The sequence below is a fragment of the Trachurus japonicus genome, chromosome 18 (genome assembly GCF_045865225.1).
Source record: "Trachurus japonicus isolate A0001 chromosome 18, Traja_1.0".
NCBI classification, from domain to species: Eukaryota; Metazoa; Chordata; class Actinopteri; order Carangiformes; family Carangidae; genus Trachurus; species Trachurus japonicus.
This window is the reverse complement of record NC_140924.1, coordinates 29,688,648-29,711,540: the sequence shown is the minus strand read 5'-3', so window position 1 is coordinate 29,711,540 and position 22,893 is coordinate 29,688,648. Positions and strand designations below refer to the sequence as shown.

Genomic DNA, 22,893 nt, shown 5'->3' with positions numbered 1-22,893 from the left:
CAGGTGTTGTGATGGTGTGGATGGAGTTGAACTACTTTGATAATCTGAACCTCAGGCTTCAATAACCATGTTGTGTTTGCATCGTGGTCTTCTGATGCTCTAATAGCGCAACAAACATGTTCTGTCTAAGCACATTTACTAAACTGTATGGTACTTAAAGAATAAAGGCACTTGGAATTTAAAACAAATACACACACATAGTATACTGTAGGCAGTGCCGTTTAGAGTGCACCTCCATAGGATGTGGTTTTGTGCACGAGTCACACTGTATCACTGTTTCAGGTGCCACTGCTTCTGCCAGAAAGGAGGTCATCCGCAACAAGATCCGCGCCATTGGAAAGATGGCCAGAGTATTCTCTGTGCTCAGGTATGTTAGCTTAAAGAATGCTCCGGTATGTTTTACCATTGTTACCCTGACTGCATTGCAAAAGGTAAAACTGACGCTTAAAGAGGAACTAAGCAGGATTTCTCCTGTGGCTATGCTACATTTTTACCTTGAAGCAGAAGTAAGCGGAATATTTATGTTAATATAAGTCTTAAATAGTTATATCTTCCGATGGCAATCACTTATATAGAGTGTTTGGTCTGAACCACGGGTCTGTCAGTCACTCTGCTCTGCTGTAAGCCGAGGAGAAAACTTTCCTCGTATCCTACAACCTTTATCCAATGAGGAGAGAGAATAAAGAGGCATAAAGGGCAGTCCTCTCTGTGTGTGCAGCCAAGGGATGCTCGTGAATGTGGTGACGTAGGGACGAGAGCGGGGACTGCTAACTCCATCGGCTGACAAGAAGTTAGCCAAAACGACCGGATCGCTTACTTCTGCTTTAATTAAAAAGCTCCGGATTAATTGTGATAGTTGTGATAGTTAAAGCAGAAGTAAGCGATCCGGGCGATCCTACGTCACCACATTCACGCGCATCCCTTGGCTGCACTCACAGCCCTTCATGCCGTTCTCTCTCCACATTGGATAAAGGTTGTAGGATACAAGGAAGTATACAAGAAGTTTTCTCCTCGGCTTACAGCAGAGCAGAGTGACTGACAGACCCGTGTTTCAGACCAAACACTCTATATAAGTGATTGCTGTCGGAAGATAAAACTATTTAAGACTTATATTAACACAAATATTCTGCTTACTTCTGCTTTAACTACATGACTTGTGACTTGCTAACTGTGAGAATGGAGTCTCTCTGCCCACCTAGCGTCTCATGGCTGAAAACCAACCTTGCAACATCAGTGTAGTTACTCAGTCGCCGCCCCAGTGTCCCAGCTCTCATCTCTGCTCACCTTGACTACACAAATGCACACAACATCGTATATCTTATATAACGTTATCCACCGCTCCATGTATTGATTTTTCGCCGGCTTCATTGTAAACAAATGCACATGGACAAGAGGAGCGTTACTAAAACAGCTGAAAAGCGACCAGACTTGCATAGTTCCCCTTTAAAAACTGTACTAATCCATCCATTTCATATTTGCAAAGGGTTAACTTATTACACTATTATGTGATGTGAAAGGGGGCAGCCACATAGGGGTCTTGGCTCTCTGAGTGTTTTAGCACCTGTAAAGCCATTGTGTTGGTTTTACAACCTGCAGCTTTAATAGCTACAACAGGCAGCTGGTTTCGGCAAAGAGATCCAAAGTGCACAGCCTGCTCAGCATCAGCAGGCTGAAAATGTTACTGTCTTATGAACACAGTGGAGGATTTAGCAGTTAATGAGCAAGATGTTTCTCTCAAAAGTTGAAAAAAGAGATAAAAGAGGGTCGTTTTGTCTGACTGATCGTCAGAAACCCAACTCAGAATGATGTTAATGTGTCTCTGCGTCTGCTTGATGCACGATAAAGCAATAACAACTTTTATGTTGATGTCTGTATTCAACTTTGTGTGTGCAAACCTTGATTACCTATGATTATGTGGATAATATAGATTTAGTAAGAACGATTAGAAGAAAGGGAGCTTCATTTTTGTTGTCATTCACCATGGAAGGTTTTAATATTAGTTATGTTGTGTTTCAGAGAGGAGAGTGAGAGCGTGCTGACGCTGAAGGGACTGACCCCCACAGGCATGCTACCAAGCGGAGTGTTGTCCGGTGGCAAAGAAAAGCTGCAGAATGGTAAGACTGTCACCAAGTACCCCAAGAAGCCACGCTATGACCCCCAGAAGGGATTCTCGCACACACGCACATCCCCCTTACACAGCAGTGCCCTGGATGAAGCACTAGCTCCGAGTGCAGGGTGTACTGTACTGTGCAAACTTCTTCACTTTCCCCTCAGCGATGCTCCTGGAATTTCAAATAGCTGCCTCAGAGTAATACTGTAAGTGTAGTTAAATGTTTCTGGCAGTATCCTTTCAATACTGCATGTTAAGTTAAGTACACCTAAGTACAGTAATAACAGCTGCCCAATGCAGTTTTCCATGAACTAGTTAAAAGTAGCAATTTTTCCTGGATTACTTGCTTTAAAATATATCACGTTATATTTTCTAGCAGCCCCTAATGCCAAATACATTCAGCAGATTTTCTTTACCCTTTGTCTTCTCAAATGTGTCTCCCTCTTGATGTCTCGCATTAATACGCTGTCTTCCCGTCCCCGTCTCTTTCTGTATTCCACTGGTTTTTATCTCAAATATTACCTGTATCTTTTTCTTTCTCTTTTCTCCCTAGAAACTGCAGGTATAATCGGTTGTGCAAGTATTCTGTTGCTATTTTTTTTTCTTTTTTCTTTCTGTAAGACAAGTTTAGAGTTCAGTTCACCCTGTCATGTTGAATTCCAAACTCTCCCTAAATGAGTTTAACAAGCAGCTGCAGCCAGGAAGTAAAGGCTTTCTGGAAAAAAGCCTTTTCAAACACTTCAAATTTAGTTGGCCTCCTGACAGAAACAGCCACGCTATTGTACAAAAAATTGAGCGCTAGTGGGTCGGAGCCGTGCTCTGTCAGGACAGACACAGGATTCTCCCTGATTCAAAGGATGAATTGGAATTGACACAACCAACTGTGAATGAAAGGGGAATAGCTGCTGTCTGCCTTTTCATTCACATGATGAAGCAGAAATCTGAGTAACTTCTCTCTCCTCTCGTAGGTTCTCGCTAAACATCAGCTAGCACGTTCCTGAATACTCAGTGTTGCACTGTACACAGTACTATCACATACAGTTCCAGGTTTCTCACAGAAAAACACTTATCTTTTACCTTTCTGCAGTCAAGCAAGTCTGAGTAATGACTGTTGAACAGTGACAACTACAGTATGGCCACAAGTAACGACTGCAAGATGATGATGATAAAAGATAAAATGTAGTATTTTACTCGATGTCGTCCACTGGGGTGTACTCCTGCATGCATGGTGATAAAGTTAGCAGATTGTCCCAGTATTCTCTATTTAACTGTAATAAGTACATGAAGTCAGTTTATGGAATTGAGCAAGTGTGTTTTTTTATTATTTATGTGTTCAACTTTCCATTTCTGATAAAGACACATCACTTCACTTCACTTCAATAGAGAATATTGTTTAGTTTTAGCTGTGAAAGTGTAGTTTATATCAGGTTAGATGACACAGCCAGAGGAATTTGCTGATTTTTTTAATTTATTTTTTTAATATTGTTTTCACAAATCATGTAACAGCATATTTGGTTAATTACACAAGTGGCACATAGTCTGTTACCACATGGGAGTGTAATAACATCTGGTCAAAGTCTGGCATAATTTCTCAGTTAGGGAGCTCTTTTCTATTGCTGCCCCACTGGTTTAGGCTGAACACACAGGGGTTCTGTGAATCTTTGAAATCTAAACTAATATTAAATGATAAAGAAAGAAGAGAAAAAAGGTTCAAATATTAAGATATCCAGTGGGAAGTAGTTAAAGATAGTAATGGACAGAAGTATCTAGTTGTTGGAACCACTATATTCACTATCATCTCTGGATAGACATAAGTGTGTCTGCTAATGACCTGCATGACAGTAGCAGTCCTAAGACTTAATATATATGTATATGGATGTGAGGAGTATTTGCGTTGAAGCCATCTGGAAGCAGCTGACACTAAAGAGAACCCCAGTGGAGGCAGAGTGATGTTCAGAGATTCCTGTTGCAACATTGGTAGAATCACATTGCTCCCCTCCTTGATGTAGACGCCAGTGTGCTTCTACTGTAATGTTGACTCCATCAGCCATCCTGTAAAGTTTCTGTATTGCCCTCGTGCCTTTTTTTCTTTTCTTTTTAATATGGTCATCTTTCCTCATCCTCGTGGCACTGTGTTTCATAGTCAGTGTTGTATAGCCGTCACTTTGCTGTCACCTTGTCATTTTACACAGTTGTATTGTATGTTGATTTATAATCTCGAGGATGACTGTAAGAAATTGGTAAGTGGTTTGAATACCAAAGCTCCCCCGCCCTCCCCCCTTCACACTTCACAAAAACTAAGCCGGCACTTTTGATATTTCATATCAAAAGCTGCTAATCTTGTAGTTCCAGATGTCGCTTCATGCTCCACACAACACAACAATAACACTGCTTTGTATGTCCGCGGTGCTTTGATTCTACATGAATAATTAAGCCACAGCCATAAATCCAACAATCATGCGTGCACTTAGATCTTATCCCTGTTTTCCATTTGTCCTACTTTAAACTCCATCTATGCTATCAAAAGTGAAGTACTAATATATCCCCGGCTTTATGGTGTTGTGTTTGCTATCAGTGTTCGTCCCTGCCGTATTCATCTTTTTTCTGTCACTACATCGAGTCATTTGTCAGAACTTGTCAAACCTCTGAGTATCTGAACGATGCAGTCCTCACCATGAGGTCATTCGCTGCCACAAACATGTGTCGCCTTCCTTTTACAGACCTGGAACTCATCAAAAAGCTAAGGCTCATCCCTCTCCTCCTCCTTCCTCTTTGCTAACACCCATGTGTCCTTTGTCATAAAATGTGGAGATGACATTAACCTTTGTTGTCGGCATTGGCTGTCTTTGCTGCTCATTGACTTGTTCCTGGGAAAAAAATGAACTCCTGCTCACTTCTCTCATTCGTTTTGCAACCCCCCTCTTCTTCTCTTCAGCTACTATTGAAGCTATTGAGGCTGACGAAGGTAAATGGGTCTGGCTGCCCTCTTCTGTTGCTTTTCATGGCAATAGACAGGGGGCTCCGCTGGGTTTTCATCCATCTCGCTGGTGCTTGAATAGAGTGTGTTGGGTGTTTGGGCTAACAAAATGTGGCATAGTATTAACTGAGAAAAGGAAGTAAGTAATTAGGAAATCCTGTGGTCACACATGTTTTAAAGGGGAATGGATTTCATAGCACAGACTTCATAATCACAGAGCACACTGTGATTTTGAGTGAGTGCAAAGCAAACGCTACACTATAAGTTTTTCTTTGCTAACACAACCAAATACATGATAGTTGTTATGAATGTGTGTGTAGCATTTCCTTGAAACACTGCACACCTTACCTCACCGGTAAAGACAACATGCTGTGTTGCCTTTGAGTTCATCACTGTAAACTTTACTGATTATGCAGGTTTTACATCAGGATAGAGATGCACATTCACACTCACACGGGTTGGCCCACTGTACTGTATCCAATAGATTTAGTCTCTGTAGTATATCATTAGCTGAGGCCATAAATAACAAAAACATTGTTACAGGAATACAAAAATATGTTTGAGGTCATTTAGAAATAGATGACTGACATACAGTATATTCATCAGGTTTTTTTATGCCTGTATCTAGAATTCAGACAGTGAGTGGTTGATCTAGTCTAGACACAACATTTTACAGTTTAGAAACTGGAGGAATGAGCTGATTTGTGTAGAATATCTTAATAGGATCACAAATATAGTATTATATATTACAGTAGCTTACACTTGCTTGCTTATCAAAAGCTGCATGGAGTTCTCCATGCAGGAAGGGAGTCCCTTACACAAACAAAGTCCTGCACTTAAATCACTCAGCGTAATAATTTTGCTGTGCTTAATCTGAGATAGTGTACCTCCTGCTCTACCCTCACACAATCCTCTGAAGTCTTGCTATGAAAGCTTCTAATGGTATTTCCCCTTTGAAACAACTGAAGCAGTTGTGTATTGTTGTTGCAGTTCTCTGAACACAACAAGTATAGAGTTTTGCTTAGAGCTGGATCTGAATTGGTAGAGACCAACACTCCACAGGAGGCTGGGAAATCCAAATTGAAGTCCAAAATCTTTTTTTCATTCACTTCGCCTTTGGCGCAAGAACAACCTCAACTGCCAGCTAAATAGTAGTTTGCTAGCTGCTATTTACATTAAAATTGTCCAGTACTTCCTCATTAGCCCCATAGAGGACAGTCCATTGTAGTGTCGAGACACTTCTCTGCTTCTCTCTCCATGTGGATCCTCTGTGGCCCTGCTGTGTCGTGTTTTTTCCTGTGAGCTGCTAATAACCTGTGTCTGACCTGTGCTATGCAGCAACACAACTACGCTACCCATCATGCCCCTCTCCACGTTCCCCCAATTTGTCCCCCTAAAACGATGCCCCCTCCACCATTTCTAGTAAAGGGTCATCTTCTTTCCAATTATAGTTTTTTATTACCATCCAGACCCCCAGCCTTTATGAAAGGTGGAAGTTACAAGTAAAGAATTGGCTGAAATGAAACTTGATCAAGCTGAATGTTAGATTGATTGTATACTTAAATATGAAAAGAAAAGTAGCCCATTGAATTGAATAAAACAGTCACAAGTCGATAAATGAGACGCTGTTGAAGCAAATCAGCCTGATTTTATTCATTTCAGTGGTATTTTAATGCATCAATCACCCCCTCCCTCTAATCCCACTGTGCACTTCAGTGTAATTCGATCCTGTTGTCCTTTAACTCTAGTCTGAAGCACATTGTCACCTCCACCCCTCATAACTTTCCAGTCAACCCTTAATTGCTGCATGCTCCAAGCAGACTAAACAAGTCGTTAGCACCCCAAGTACCTCTGTAGTGTCTTTGTACGTGAGCTCAGTCTCAACGTGGTTCTATTTTGTGGAAGTGAATGTCTTAGTGGGCTCCACTCTAGTGTTTTTATTTTCTCCCCTTGTTCTTTTTTTTGTCTCTTTGATCATTCTCCTTCTTCCCCCTCTTGTCATTATAAACTGTGACGTGATGGGGTGATATGGATGTTTGGGGTCCTCAGGTGTTCTGGGATGTGCCTCAGTAAAGATATTCTTTAACATCAGCCGTAGAGGACATGCACTGTTCAAGAGCTACAAAGTAACAGTACAAGACGGCCATGAGACGGCCCTGTATTCCAGACGTCTTCTGACACATAGTTATCACAGCTGGATTGATGGCACAGTGAAAACCTGTTGACCCTGATGCCAGGAGTTCCCTCTTTAGATCTAGAAGGATTATTTGATCCTTATGTCTGTCCAGTTACATTCTTTTGAAATCCCAATAAATGGTGTTGATGTGTTGTCATTTCATAAAAATGAGTTACATCCTTTATATTGATTGTTCATCTGTTGATAAACCACTAAACACTCAATATGTTTACTATGTAAATATGTTGTACTACTGTACATGCTGCTGTTGATTGATTTAAAACACAACACATTCAAACACTTTGTATAAACCGCTGAAGGGTTCAGCCTGGAGTAGCACAGCTTCATGTCACATCATACACACAGTCAAAAGAAATAGTTTGATATTTTAGAAAGTCAACTTATTCACTTCCTTGCAAACAGTGGAAAGATCAGTACCACTCTAATAAATATCTGTTCAATGGAAATCCAAAGTCAGCGACTGCTTAGTTTACATCCACCTAGTAGAAATCCTTGTTATTGCGTCCTGCCAACAAGTGACCACTCATTTAAAAGTCCCAGATTATTTGAAGTGGAGATGGATAATAAGATATAGTTGAGTAGGGCTGAAAGATGACTTGAGTAATTTGATCACAAAAAATGATTGAGGCAATTTTCTTTGAACCAAAGCATCGTTTCTCTCGTATTATGGTCAACATGTTCCACATGGACCTTAATTACAGACGCACACCGACATAGGTGAGATGGAGCAAAGCCAAGAAAAGACAGAACATGTCATTTCTAGTTGCATCCACTGTAAAAATGAAACTCGCACACTGTAACAAGTGATGTAGCAGTTAAACAAACAGTAAAGCACCCAGTCTACTCAGGTCCACTGAGCAGAGCCGACTCAGTGTAAGGCAACGTGACCTAACGTAAACATGTTTATTTAATGTGACTGATGAATGAGATAAACTATCACGTGAATACACAATGACAAACATAATCGACTCAGTTGAGCTTTTAAAGGGACAGTTCACCCAAAATTCAAATTTCACTCATTATCTACTCACCCTCATGTCGACTAAGAGCTGTGAGAATTTTCAGAGTCCTCCGTTCCTTCTCTGAGTTACGGGGGGGTCCGTGCAGCAGTATTTGTCCATATAATGGTTGTGAATGGATACCAACTTTCTTCGTCTGAAAAGACACACCAAAAAAACATCCAAATACCTCCATACTGCTCGTCTGTAATGTCCCGCTTGTATTGAAGCCCCGACATGAGAAATTGTTCCGAAAAAAAAAAAAGTATATTTTAAGCTTGTTTTGTAGCGGAAGCTCCCAGTGTCTCAGTTCACTGCTCTTCCTGTGTCAGTGCAAATCTCACGTGATTTGCACAGACCGGCAGAACAATTTCTCATGTCGGGGCTTCAATACAAGAGGGACATTACAGACAAGCACTATGGAGGTATTTGGATGTTTTTTGGTGTGTCTTTTTGGACGAAGAAAGTTGGTATCCATTGATAACCATTATATGGACAAATACTGCTGCACGGACCACCCCATAACTCAGAGAAGGCACGGAGGACTCTGAAAATTCTCACAGCTCTTAGTCGACATGAGGGTGAGTAGATAATGAGTGAAATTTGAATTTTGAGTGAACTACCCCTTTAAGAACTAAAAACCTTCTCAGTGTAGTCAAGTTTCACATCTCCTCTCTGGAGCAACAGGACAGTGAGCCAATCAGAAAAAATCCTCTGATCATAACAAAGATGTTGTTGACAGGTTTTCTATATTACCCTCAGACATCCAGTAGCCAGGCTGCTGTGTATCCATCTTTACAATAGTGATGCTACACCAAGCTAAGCAGCTGCTGCCTGTGGCCTTGTATTGACCTGAGAGCAGAGTGGAACAGATCGCCTCATCAAACTATCCAAGGAAGGAAATAAGTGCAGTTCACAAAGTGTCAAACGATTTGTTTAAGTCAAGGTGTGTAGGGATCAGCATCATGCACCTGTCATTAGTATTAACAGTCCTACACTTACTCATTTTTCATGGATGACCTGCAGTTGAAACGGCTCCTCAGGTGCAGTCTCTGTGTTGTCATTTTCTCAGTAAAGTAAGTTTCTGTTGCAAAACCATGACCTGAGATCAAACCAAAGATAATCTGGTGATGTGTGCGTGACTGGGAGCAAGTGTGACCCCATTCTTAGAACCGTCTAATCTGCCCCCCCCTCATCTCTCCTCCTTTATCCCCCTTCTCTTGCATCTCAACAGCCATCAAGGGCTTCTCGCCTCAGCACAAGATCACTAGCTTCGAGGAGGCCAAGGGTCTGGACCGCATCAACGAGAGGATGCCGCCGCGGCGAGACGCCTTGCCCTCCGACGCCAGCCTCAACTCCCTCAACAAGGCCCTGTCCTCGGAGACCAACGGCACGGACGCCAAGGGAAGCACCAGCAGCGGCAGCAACATCCAGTGAAGCGGCAGCAGCAGGCGTCACCTTGGCCGACGGGGCCGCCCCGCCCCCTGCCTCATCTCGGCCCGCCACCGCAGAACAGGGGCAAAGGGTGAAGGAGTTGAAAGGAGGGGGAGTGTTGGAGTGTGAAGGGTGGGAGGCATGTATGGCTCACACTGGGGGGACATCTCACTTGCTAGTCTTTGGATATGCCTTCTAAATATTAGTTCATAGTCAAATCTGCTAAGTTATTGTCGGTTCACATTTCTGAGCAGTCAGGCCTTTACTGCGCTTGCTGCTACACCACACCACAGTATGTCAGAGAGACAGAGTGACAGAGAGAGAGAGAGGGATAGATAGATCCTAAAGGTGATTTATTTTCTTTTTTTTCTTGAAAGACCCTTGCTCATTTACACCGAAATGGAAAGTCGTCTAACTTCTTACTAACTATTGTACGTTTACAAAAATACAGCACTAAAAAGGACAGAACATGAGATAATGTTTTTAACATATAAGGGTGTACAAACTAAATAAGGACTATTTATTGATAACTTTTTTTTGCTACTCTTATAAAATAGCTCTGAAATTAATTAGGCAGTCTTAAAAAGAATGTTGCAATGTTGTCGAAATGCCAAATAATGGAACGTTTTATGGTTTTGTACATATTATGCTTACCTCAGGTTCTTTTGGTGTGTGCTTTGACCTGATTTTTCTGTATAATGGCTAAATAACTCGGTAATGAATACCTATTTTCTTGAGTTTCATAACTGGAATTTACATTTACCTATCTATCATTTGCAAATATGTTTATTTTTTGTCTCTTTTGGAAGGGGGGGGGGGCAGATTTATTGTGGCTTGCTGGAACTGAGTGTTAATTTTTTCTCTTTTTAAGTATTGCGAACAAAGTAAAAATAGAGAACCTATATTGTGTAAAAAAAAAACGGAAAAAAAAGAATACAATAAACTTAAAGTGTCTGCCTATGCATGTTTTATAAAAATCAAACAAAGGAACTAGAAAATCTGAATACCATGGCTGTGGAGGCCTGTTTTGAAATATATTGCGCTTTAGTGAACATATACTGGAAACGTATACCTGCATACTTTCAATTAACACCATGATGCTCTATGCCTTCAACTTCTTTTTGTAATTGAAGCATTTAATTATCTAAAATGGATGAGAAATCATATTTTTAACCTGCGCTTGTAAGTGCACACAGTCCAATTAAGCATGTTTGACAATTCTTGTGAGGTGTGTGGTTACATGTGGAACTCAAAAATGCATGATTAGCTGTTTGTGTCATATAACAGGTAAATCAGTTTTGTTCTGTTTTGTAAATGTGCCACAGAAAGTGTAATTTGATTATGATTACTATTATTATTTGGAACTCTGCTTTGTATATCAGTTACAGGTTTGATACTGCTCAATACTTTAAGATGAAACAAAAAAAAATACTTCGATCTTTTTTAAGAACTGCTTAAGTGCCCAAGTAATTCACTACACGACATGAAGCCTTGCTTTTGTAATTTAACTTCAAAACTGTTGGCAGATGAGGCATGCACTTGCAACTATGAAAAGTATTTTATATAACTGTTCAATAAAAATGTGCATGAATTTCAACTTGAAATGTACCTGTTTCTCCTGTATGTGTGTGTGTGTGTGCGTGTGCGTGTGTGTGTGCGTGTGTGTGTGAGACTCGGGCTCTCCTGCAATTGTCCGGCGGCCAGTGAATATGCAACCATGTACAATAAAATCGAATACATACTACACACACTCCCTTGGGTGTTTTCTGCACAAGACGGTGAGGCTGTATTGTCGAGCTACGTGATGGCCTTTGTTTTCCAACAACATTTCAGGAAGCTGTTACCCATAATTCATACCTGCAAGGAAACAAAAAGACACTAAGAATAGAGACAATGGAGTCCCAATGTGTTACTCACACCTTGCAGTCCAAGAGTGGAGAGGATGCATTGAAAAAGGGATTTTTTTTAACACTAATAGATACTCTCTATGAATCTAAAAAAACATCTTAACATTGACACAGTGTCTGGAGAATAATCAGCTCTGCTACACACAAACCTCCAGGATTTGGTGTTGACTGCCCAGTAAGTAGATGGGAAATTTCTCCTTGGCAGTTTCACAACAAAAGGTGTTTCCTCCTCATAAACCTGCGTGACTTCTTTGATTAAGCTTGGAGGACAAAGCCAAGATTGCTCCAGTTTACCTGCACACATTAGAGCCAAGGAACTGCAGGCTTCCTCTTGACTCAAAGGCAAAAATGTGGAACTTTGTATTTCATTGTGTTTTGAACTGCGTTGTGTCTTATTTCAACTCAAGCTACCAGAAAGTCATAAGAAGGTTATTAGATGTCACCTATCAACACCCACTTGTTTCTGGTTTTAAGAGATCTAATCTGCTTGTGTTCAAATTATTTGAACATAAAGCCACTTTAAAGCAGCCTACACTTTCTTGTCCCTGTTTTCTTGCATGTCTTTCTCTTCAACTGAAATCAAGCACAGTGCTAAAATGAAAGGAATTTAACTCTGACATCCTGTTTTCTTTCTCTCTCTTTTTTTTAAATCAACAAAAAAACAAGAGCTAGATTCTGTGAGATAAACCAAAGACCAAGTGAGTGCGATGCCAGGGACAAACCAGCAGTGAGCAGCCAGTGGTCATTATCTACACCTCAAGTTGAACCTCTTATATAAAAACATGTTTGTTTTGATAGACTGTCAAAGAGTCAGACTGTCCACTTGACTCATGAGTGGAAATGAGACTGAGGCTCATCCAGTAGTAAGCAGCTTGAGCAGCAGTGTGATCTGCCTAAGGTCATCTCCCTGCTCTGTGGAGGAACTGCTCCGTAAACAATGAAGAATAGTGAGACGTCATGGCTGGTATTTGAGCAGCTCCCAGGGGCTGTCAAGATTTGGCTCCTTGTCATCTGTTCCGATCATTACTAAATAAAACAAGCTGCCATTTTGTAATTTTTCTCTTCCTTTGTTTTTGTTATGTTGATGATAGATGCATGTGATGGTGCGAATATGAAATGCATGGCAGTGTGTGTGTGTGTGTGTGTGTGTGTGTGTGTGTGTGTGTGTGTGTGTGTGTGTGTGTGTGTGTGTTTGTGTGTGGTGCAAGTAAGTGGTTCCTGTTTTACATTGGATGAGTCTTCTGAGTCAGAGCTACTGTCATTTTCTTGTCACATGTCACATGTTTTTATGTTTTCATGACAATTCAATAACCTGTTGTTGATGGACATCCTCTATCTGAGTGATCATGTGAGCTGTTGTTGCACTGTCTCCACTGAGTCCCAGCCTCCTCCCAACTGGTCAACTGTCAGAGCAGGAAAAAATAAAGTGGACGATGCATTCAAACACATTATTCAAAACTGTAATCACTCTTAAATGGACTCAGGCTTGCACCCACTGGCTGCCTTGTGCTGGGCTCCAACCAGCCCTAACCCACCCACTTCACGTCAGGAAAGGAAGCCAGTCTATTTCCTCCCCTTCTTTATCTAAAGGAAGTGCCAAAATAAGCATCAGCAGCGGAGCCCGGACACCTTTTCCATTCGCCACACAGTCAAAGTCTGAGGGTGAAGTCAGACGGGTTCACAGCCACAGAATCATCATGAAGACCAACAGAGTTCTTCTCCTGCTCCTGCTCGCCTTCACACCAGGTAGGTGAACCCATTCTGTTACTTTTGGCTGGAGAGCTGAGGGCCCTCAGAGGGTTTTCATCCCTTTTATTTATTTCTGCCTTAATTCTTTCAGTACGAGGATGGTTGGTTTAATAGCCTCAATTACTGCTGAATAAAAGAGAACTGAATCTGATATTTGTATAAGGTCCAAACATTTCCACACACAGTGTATTTTGTCAAGTTGACTGGTGGCATTATCACGAGAAAATGAGAAAAAAAAAAACTATTCTGTGTGTGTGTTGTGTAGCAGTAATTGTTCAGATGCCTTATTTATGGGTTTTTTTCTCATGCAATTTAAATTTGTTTTGGTATGTGCAAAGATAAGATCACAGTGTTGTTCAAAAGACACTCTCACTTTGAACATGACCTCAGAGACATCCACTCTGAGATTGTGTTTCCGTTCATCCAGGCTGAGATAAAAGTCCTGTGTGTTCATGCCATCAATTGTCCTCCTCTTTTATTATATTAACAAGTTAGAAGAAGTTTGACTGCAAGTAGTGTATTATTCTGCCATATTTATTTGAAGGAAAGAAAAAAAATCACATTTCTTGAACAAACATAAACATAAAGAACAAATCTCACACGCAGGAATGAAAAATCACCAAAGTGACAAATGAGGCTCTCTGTTGAAAACAGGAAAGAAGAGGGTGGCTCTTGATTTGTTTGTTTTTCTTGTGCGGAACCAAAAGAACTTTTAACTGTTCTGCACTGGACAGATAGGTGATCTAACAGCAGATAGGCAGTGGGAACCAAGCTGCCCCCTCTCTCACAGAGACAACAGAGTATTGTCCTGAGACTGAAACGTCCCAACTGGCAACAAATCTACTTCCAGTGTTTAGCTATAAACATCTGGAGGAAACACCCTCACCCTGGCTACTGCTCACACAAGGACTAAAATTAGTCCACAAACTCTTAGCACTTGATAAGTATTCATAAAAAAAAAATCTAACAACACTGTGTGAATTAATATTAAAATATTTACAGCTTCAGTGTGCATAAATGTTGTGTTCTTGTTTAGTTTCGCCAAGTGCTTCGGATGAATCAACTCTACCAACTTCATCAGTTTCACCAAATAATGGAGCAGCTCCACAACTTCCGTCAGTTTCACCAAATAATGGAACAGCTTCACCAGCTACACAAGATGGAACAACTCAAACAGCTCCATCAAATAAGGGAACAGTGCGGCCAACTATTCTAGCAACTCTACCAGCTACAACACAAGTTGGAGCAACTTCATCAAATAATAAGTCTGCAGGTATGTGCACTACAGAAATATGTCACATCACAGGAAACATTTGCTCCCTAACATGAGTCAGATGAGAAGATCAATACCACTGATGTTTCTTGCTTATGAAAACATGTGTCTATTCTGAAGACCTTCTACAGGTCTCAGTTTTGCTCCATACAGTTGAGCTGTTTTAACAAAAATAAAGCACAATGTCCATTTGTAGAGTTCTGATGCTAATCAATGAAAACAAGCCCCTCCTAGCCCCACCCATTACACTAACACCTATATCATTTATAAAGCCAATGGGCAAAGACACCTATTCCCTTAATGCTTCAAACTACACTGTATATGATGCTTACACTGTTCCATAGCATAGACAGAACAATAAAGCTACAGTGCTAATCACTATAAATAACAGATAATACAAAGAATCCTTGCATGTTCAAACCACTTACTATTTGTTATTGGATTGTTATTGGATTCTACCAATGACATCCAGACACAACTTGAAGTTTTACTCAACTTAACACATGGACCAAAATACTGGACCAATCATTAAAATTGACTCCGCTTGGTGGTTCTTCTGACCTGGGCTCATCTTAAATGATATGAAGGACTTGGGGCTTACATTGGTTCTGGACTCAACTTGTTAACTTAACTTCAGTGGCTTGAGATCTGCTCTAAAATACAGGAGTCCAGACCTGTTTCACATGACGTAAGCATTGAAGAATTTACTTGTGAAACAGCTCAAATGTAGACCCCAGCCAGTGACTGCTCTGGTGTGAAATATCTTGAATAGGATTGCAGCTGACAACAGTGAAGACAGGAAGCTTGGCTTCACAGGTCAGAGGACAACAATAGTGTGTCTGGGACAGGACAGGATGCAGCTTCACACTGCTGCAGTGTTTCAAGCAGAGGATATCCACCTCAACACTCCTCCACCACCTCCATCACTGACTTGACTTCTTTTCCCCAGTCTGACACTTGGAATGAGGGCATTCCTTTGTCTCAGCCACTGGCCTTTAAGGCTGTGCCAAAAAAAAAAAAAAAAAAAGATGCAAACATACAACTTTGAAGAGAAAATAGAATCTGTCAGCGGAAATGTTTTACACAGATATATTTCTATGTCTGCTGAAGCTCTCTGTCTTCACCAGCTGATTAATTAATAGGCTATTCATGAGAAGAGCTTGTAGAAAATGTCTATCAGCACTCCGAATGAATGAGGAGATCTTAAAGAAAATAACAAAGAATAATTTGCAAAAGTGAAAGGTTTCAAGTGAAACTACATGAATAGTTTGGATTTTTGGCATTAAGTTGTATGACATCCCCATTAGCTGTGTCCTGCATCAACAGTGACTTTCCCCTTCCTGTGAGCTCAGCCTGGTTTTGGTGTTGATGAAGGTAGTTCCTGCTAGTTGGCTGGGGTCACAAAAATAAAGAGTTTTGCTTCTCAAAATAATATGCATTCAAAAGAGCATTACATTTCCACCACAGAACTGTTGTCCACAAAAAAGTTGGACCTTACAATCGTTTGCCGCTTTTTTCTCTCCCTTCGTATCACTGCACACTGCAGCCTGTTGACAGTTGCACACCTTTCCATCACCTGTTTCATAGGCCATAAGTATTCTTTAATATTTGGTTATTTGTCATTACATTCAAATGTTTTTTATTCACCAGTTTATACTTTTTTTATGGGACTTTATCTCCATATTTCCTGATATAGTAAGAAGAGAGGATCAATACCTCACTGATAGTTCTTGATTAATCAGAACTTTCCCCAAAGAACAATAGATATGCTCTGAATAGTATGTGACATAAACCTCTACATCATGATTAACACTTTAAAATCTCTTTTCAGCTTCACACTGTGTACGGGGAAATAGACTTGAACTGACTCATGATTCCAAACTCTTTCATTTCTTCTTGTTTTTCAGAATCAACTCAAACTCCACCAGTAGGCACTGTTCCTACTCCGGTCAATCAGACAAACAAAGGTTAGCCTTTCTTTCAATTTATTAGAGTAAGAAGAGAAGGTCAATAAGGGCTAGTTGAGGACACAACTTGAACGTTTATTCTAAGAACATGAGACTTTAATTTACATTTACATCAAACCACTCAAATTGAGTCTTGTATCAAAGTAATTATAAGACTTGAGACTTGCTTGTTCTGGAACACCTGAAGCCTGTCTTGCTCTGATATACCTGATGCCTTTCTGTTTGGAACAGATGAATCAATTGATCCACAAGGGAACCGGCCATCAAATAACCCAACAGGTACATTTACTGTATGAATGCAGTATTTTCACCTTTTAGGAAACATGCTTTCTGAGTGTCAAATCTTATCTTATCTTATCTTATCTTATCTTATCTTATCTTATCTTATCTTATCTTATCTTATCTTATCTTATCTTATCTTATCTTATCTTATCTTATCTTATCTTATCTTATCTTATCTTATCTTATCTTATCTTATCTTATCTTATCTTATCTTATCTTATCTTAACACAGAGATAGTCTACTTGCCAACAATGAGTACCCGGAAATGTTGAGTACCCCAAAGTTTTATGTTAGAAATATATAGTATGGGTCCCCAGTATTCAGAAACTGCCGGATGCTAACTTATATATATTGGGCAATTAGCATAATTGACATAATTCGCATAAATTAGCATAATTGCCTATATGGGCAATATTTCTACAAAATTGACTTGGCTGATCTGGGAAATATTGGAGTGGTTTTAGGGGTTAACGATGATGCTGGATCCATTTCTGACATTTTCAAAATTCAAAATGGCTGTCTAAACCGGTGACCAGATTTTGAAATCCATCAAAATCGGCCCACTGGCGGTTCAAATCTGGTCACTTCCGGTTTAGACAGCCATTTTGAATTTTGAAAATGTCAGAAATGGATTCAGCATCATCAATAACCCCTAAAACCACTCCAATATTGCCCAGATCAACCAAGTCAATTTTGTTGAAATATTGCCCATATAGGCAATTATGCTAATTTATGCTAATTATGTCTGTTATGCTAATTGCCCAATATATATAAGTTAGCATCCGGCAGTTTCTGAATACTGGGGACCCATACTATCTATTTCTAACATAAAACTTTGGGGTACTCAACATTTCCGGGTTCACAATGGGGCCCTATGGGCTGGCAAGTAGACTAAGAATGGAAACAGGCAGGATAACTTGCTTGACTTGGTTTAACTCATGATATCAAACTCTTTGATGTCTTATTCTTTTCTCTTTTTTTCCAGCAGTGAACACTACTTCTTCCACTATCCCTGGGACTGTCAAAGCCAACCCAAGTTAGACTTGCTTTTACTTTTTTGAAAATCTTTTACTGGTGATGATGTCACTGTTTGAAAATCAGTCTTTTCAGAGAGTGTGTTTAATAGTAAGGGGGCAAACATCATCAGCGTTTTCATTAAATCATACTGATCTGTTTTTCAGCAGGCAATGCTACTCCTGGCACAGGTAGGCTACAGCACATCATTTCATACATTATGTTTGTTCTGTTTATGTCCAAGCATTACTAATATATATCCATAATACACTGTTTTGATAAATCTGTGATATATTTTTCAGGTACCAAGCAAAGTCCTCCAGTGAAGGAGAATGATGCTGGTGAGTTACACTGAACTGCCATAGCTACATGATGATTTTTCTGCATATAAAGCCATATCTGATGAATGAATCTAGTTCAATCATAAATCATTTTCAGTCATCCTGTTGGGTGTTGAAGGACAGGAAACTAATCAGAAACACATTGTTTTGAAAGGTTCTCAGACTGGGGGTGACAAGCCAGCAGAACCCAAACCAGGTAATGTGTTGATTGAACTGCGCTCTGCTGGACCTGTCACTTGACATGTCCAGGTCACAGCAAGTCAGAATCATAAGGTCATTGTTTGATCCCCAACTCCTCCAACCCACATGTTGAAGTGTGGAACCAACACCAGCTTCTTAAAGACCAGTGAGCCTACAACAAGCTAGCAGCTCTGTGCACGGAACACAGATGATACATTTTCTTTAGCATGTTAGCCCACCAGCATATGATAATTCACTCTGCACACTATGTATATTTTATATTGCTATTTTGTAACTGCTTTTGCTAGATAAAGTCTAAATGGACAGATGTTGGTGAGACTCTCCCTCTGTTTTACCCTCAGGAAATAAGCTGTTGTGGATTCTGCTGCCTGTCACGTTGCTTGCAGCTGCTGCTGTTGGCTTCTACCTCAAATTCAAAAGTAAGAGGGTCAACGATTGCACAGGTACATGTAATGCATCTATTTACTGCAATGGATATACCCAGGGCATAATCACTTTAAAGAAAATACACACATTTGATGAATAAATGGGTAGTTTGTGTTTACTAATGCTTTGTCTTGTCTTTATTCTACAGAGACCATTGACACTGGAACTGAGAAGTAAGTTTGAACTTCGTTGTTTCATGTTGTACTTTAAAGTTGTGAACAAGCAAAGCACTCGTCCCTCTGTCTCCCTGTCTCTTCACAGTGCATCTTTCCAGAGCAGACCTGAAAGCACCAAAGATGGTGTCATGCTCCTCGGGGTGAAGTCATCAGGCGCAGAGGAAAATGGTGAGCGGCCTTCCATCTATTTCCTGCAAGCGTTCCTTCCAGGTTCCTTCTGTTTGTGCATTCTTGCAGCGCTTGGTAAAGCTGTTTCTCCAGACACAGTTAAGCAGTGATTCCTGGGAAGTCGCAGCCTTTTAATATTGCATTGTACTGTAAGAGCTTTGGGGGCTTTTGCTGGGCAACAGAAGGTGTTTCCTGTGATTTTGCGCCCCCGCCCTCAAACAAGCAGCAGGGCTTGAAAGATAGTGACTTCCTAACATAAACACAGATTATTTTGGACAGGAGCTATTGTGCGACCAGCAAATGTCAGTGTGGGCCAGACGCTGGAGGCGTGTGCATGTTTTTTGGTGGGGTGAATGCATGTGTACATCCACAGGTGCTCATGTCATATGTAGTTTGTACACAGACTCTGTGCCCCTTCACCCCACCCTAAAAAAAAAACACATATGGGCGCTGAATGTTCCGCCGCGGCCTTCCTCCCCTAACACAATCAGGTCTGGATGACTTGGCTAAGAGCTTCACAGGGAAATGGAGTCATGCTGTAGGAATTTTTCTAAGGAAGAAAGTGTTTATGTTGTTGCAGACTACTGGATTTCTTTGGTTTGTAGCTTTATAAATTCCTATGGGTCTGTGATCCTGCTACCCACATGTAAGTAAAATAACAGTCTGAAACCTCACCAGCAAAAAATGCATTTACTGAGGTAATGAATTCAAATTAAATGCAGAAATAAAAATCCTATCACTCCTCTATTGTAAATTAATGGTTTAATATTTATTTAAGCTGTTTGAACGTCAGGAATCTGGTTTGCATGACACTGACATTTTTTTGTACTGGAGAAGTGGTGCCACTTCCTAAGCATGGTGACATCCTGTCCCGTGCTGTACGAGGCCGGTGCAGTGCAGCTGTCTGCTGAACACTATTTCCCTTCACGGTTAAGTTAGAGTATTGTTATGATCATTTTTCAAGCTGGACACATTTGTAACATCTGATCACTTCCTCTGTTGGGGCTTCATCAGTTGCCTGTGTTGTCTTGTGTGTTTCAGCTGCTGCGAGATAAAAAGGGGCAGTAACATCGAATTCAGCCAGTGGATGACTCACAACTGTCACACACACACACACCCTGGTCTTGTGGAGGAACTGTTTAGATTTCTGATTCTTTGAGTGAATTTTGTGAAACATTTGTATTGAGCAGTGGTTTTCATGTATGATTCTGTATGCTGAATGCGGTTTTAGGACTGTGATCATAAATCTCAGAGTAAGTGAACTTATTCTCAACCTGTGAGGATTTAAAACTGCAGATAACTATGTAATTCTAGCATAATCTCAATTTTCGGTATACTGTTGACACAAATACAGCTGCATAGCACATTTTCTTTACAATGCACTGATCTCAGATCCATCAGATGTAATAAATCATTTTACATTTTATAATCATCCTTTTTAAAACTATTTTGTAGATTATGATGTTTTTGTTGTGTTTTATTATTGATTGATTGTGCGTGCATATGTGCCTGTCACTGTTACCAAAAGACAGTATAAGAACAGATTCTTTTGGGATGTACTTCACTTTTACATTTTATGTATCTCAGTTAAGTATTTCTTTTAAAAGAATACTCTTATAGACTTTTCCACTGGGAGCATTTTAAATCACCGTCTTCCCTTTTCAGAATAATACTGTTCATTCATCAGCAATTTTGAAGTGATAAAGACAGTGCTTGTATTTTATTTAATATAACATTTTAGCACAATGAATAAGGTAGATACCGATGTTTGTATGTAAAGACACTGGAAATGCTTTATGGCTGGAATTTGTTCAATTTCCTCAATAAATCACAAGAAAATGCAGCTTTGATTCATCTAATTCTATATCAAACTTATCTATTTGTTTGGATTGATATTATTGAAATACAAATCTTTCCTTTACAAGATAAAGCCCTTAACGACATTTTCCCTTTTCAGCCTATATGTTCTGTATATATTAGCTTTTTTAACATGGTTGCTCATTGACTGCAGTAATTCAACCCAAATCCAAATCTGCCCATGCTTGGGTGTTTTGTTTGTCTGTTTGTAAATAAAAGTTTACCATATTTATCATATTGCTATATTATTCCAATATGGAACAGGTCACCACCAACAGTGTCAGTTCAGTGACTCACCACTAGAGGGAGCAAACAGCCAACACAAAACAAAGAGCCAGCCATGGTCTTACTGCCAGTTGGTAAGCTGGTGTTTATTGCACTGAGGTTTCATGAGGTTGTTAATCGAGGAGTGAGATGTAGAAAACCAGTGTAAAATATCCCACTGTGTAACTGTTTGATGTACAAAACACAGTGCTCAGGCAGGATGAGGTCATAACCAGAGAGAGTTCAACCTTTCTGTGCAATTAATCCAACTTCAGAGAAGAAATCTGAGTGTCTTTTGCCATTTTGTGAACACGGCCTCCATGTTGAATCAGTGATATTAGCATTGGCTCTATCTGTGTCCTTTGTAAGCTGACACTGGGTAACAGCTTTGACTATGGGCGCACGTCCATCACAGAGACAGTGAGCAGATTGGCAGAGGGCCCATCACACACAACTATAATGGCGTACCAGCTGTGGCATTGGTCGCATTACATTCAGGGTGTCATGCCAGTCTCTGTCCTTCAGCTTCACAGTGTCACGTCTTCCAGTATCGGACAAAATCTACTCTTCTCCTCTCAATGTTTATGAAATTTCACAATCTGAGTCTGACAGTGACAATTCAGTGCAAATGCTACGCTTCTTTTTATTGTTAAGACATGGAGCATGACCTTTGTAAGGCAGCAGTTTGACTGGCTGAAACCTACGGTGTGCTGCAGAAAACTGATGGAGGTCATTTTCATATATTAAAGCAGAAGTAAGCAATATTTTTGTGTTAAAGCAGATATCAGTGGAATGTTTTTGTTAATATAAGTCCTAAATAGTCCTATTTTCCGTCAGCAATCACTTACATGAAGTATTTCAGCCTAAACACGAGTCTCTCCGTCACTCTGCTCTGCTGTAACCCGAGGAGAAAATTTTCCTTGTGGGATACAAGTGTTATCCAATGAGGGGAGAGAACGGCATGAAGGGCTGTGTGTGCAGCCAAGGGATGCGCGTGAATGTGGTGACGTAGCACGAGGACCAATTGATGCCTGACAAGGGCGGGGGCTGCTAACTCATGGTGCGTTCAAGGAAACTCGTACTTTGTGTTTTTCCTTCCTGTGAAGTCATACCAGTTTGATCTGGTACGAGTTCACGGGTCGGAAGTTACGAGTGGCCGTTATAGGGAACTTTCACAGACAACAGGACGGTAAAAACACGAGCTACGGGTTACCTGGAACGCTACCAAGTCGTAGTTGTGACTTGAAGCTGTAACTTACGGTTTCAAAAGCCTGCCTTGAACACAGCATTAGCCGAAACGGCCGTGCCACTGATATCTGCTTTAATATAAGTCTTAAATAGTTATATCTTCCGACAGCAATCACTCACATAGAGTGTTTGGTCTGAAACACGGGTCTGCTGTAAGCCGAGGAGAAAACTTTCCTTGTATCCTACAAGTTTTATCCAATGAGGAGAGAGAACGGCATAAAGGGCTGTGTGTGCAGCCAAGGGATGCGCGTGAATGTGGTGACGTAGGGACGAGGACCAATAGATCCATGACGAGGGCGGGGAC

At 40.5% G+C, this 22,893-nt stretch overlaps 2 protein-coding genes across 6 annotated transcripts in view; both read left to right on the top strand.

Annotated features, from left to right (window-relative positions):
- LOC146969598 (protein phosphatase 3 catalytic subunit alpha) overlaps positions 1-11,320 on the top strand; it is a 69,814-nt gene extending 58,494 nt beyond the window's left edge. For 2 of the 4 annotated variants that reach the window (XM_085760003.1, XM_085760002.1), the window contains 4 exons: positions 283-367; positions 2,017-2,114; positions 5,046-5,075; positions 9,517-11,320. In XM_085760003.1, the coding sequence (XP_085616129.1) occupies positions 283-367; positions 2,017-2,114; positions 5,046-5,075; positions 9,517-9,719 (416 nt within the window). In that variant the 3' untranslated portion in view covers positions 9,720-11,320. The remainder of the gene's footprint in view (positions 1-282; positions 368-2,016; positions 2,115-5,045; positions 5,076-9,516) is intronic. The other 2 variants (XM_085760005.1, XM_085760004.1) reach the window with 1 other exon arrangement.
- A 1,783-nt stretch (positions 11,321-13,103) lies between these two features.
- LOC146969597 (uncharacterized) lies at positions 13,104-21,283 on the top strand. Of its 2 annotated transcripts, none has more exons than XM_085759771.1 (12): positions 13,104-13,369; positions 14,409-14,645; positions 16,553-16,612; positions 16,844-16,891; positions 17,883-17,930; positions 18,076-18,099; positions 18,211-18,249; positions 18,404-18,445; positions 18,792-18,893; positions 19,025-19,049; positions 19,138-19,220; positions 20,262-21,283. In XM_085759771.1, exons 1-12 carry the CDS (start codon positions 13,321-13,323, stop codon positions 20,273-20,275), a joined length of 771 nt encoding a protein of 256 aa, XP_085615897.1. In that variant the 5' UTR covers positions 13,104-13,320; the 3' UTR covers positions 20,276-21,283. The 2 variants fall into 2 exon arrangements, with proteins under 2 accessions (XP_085615897.1, XP_085615896.1); XM_085759770.1 differs by having other exon boundaries at positions 17,880-17,930.
- Positions 21,284-22,893: the final 1,610 nt, after the last annotated feature.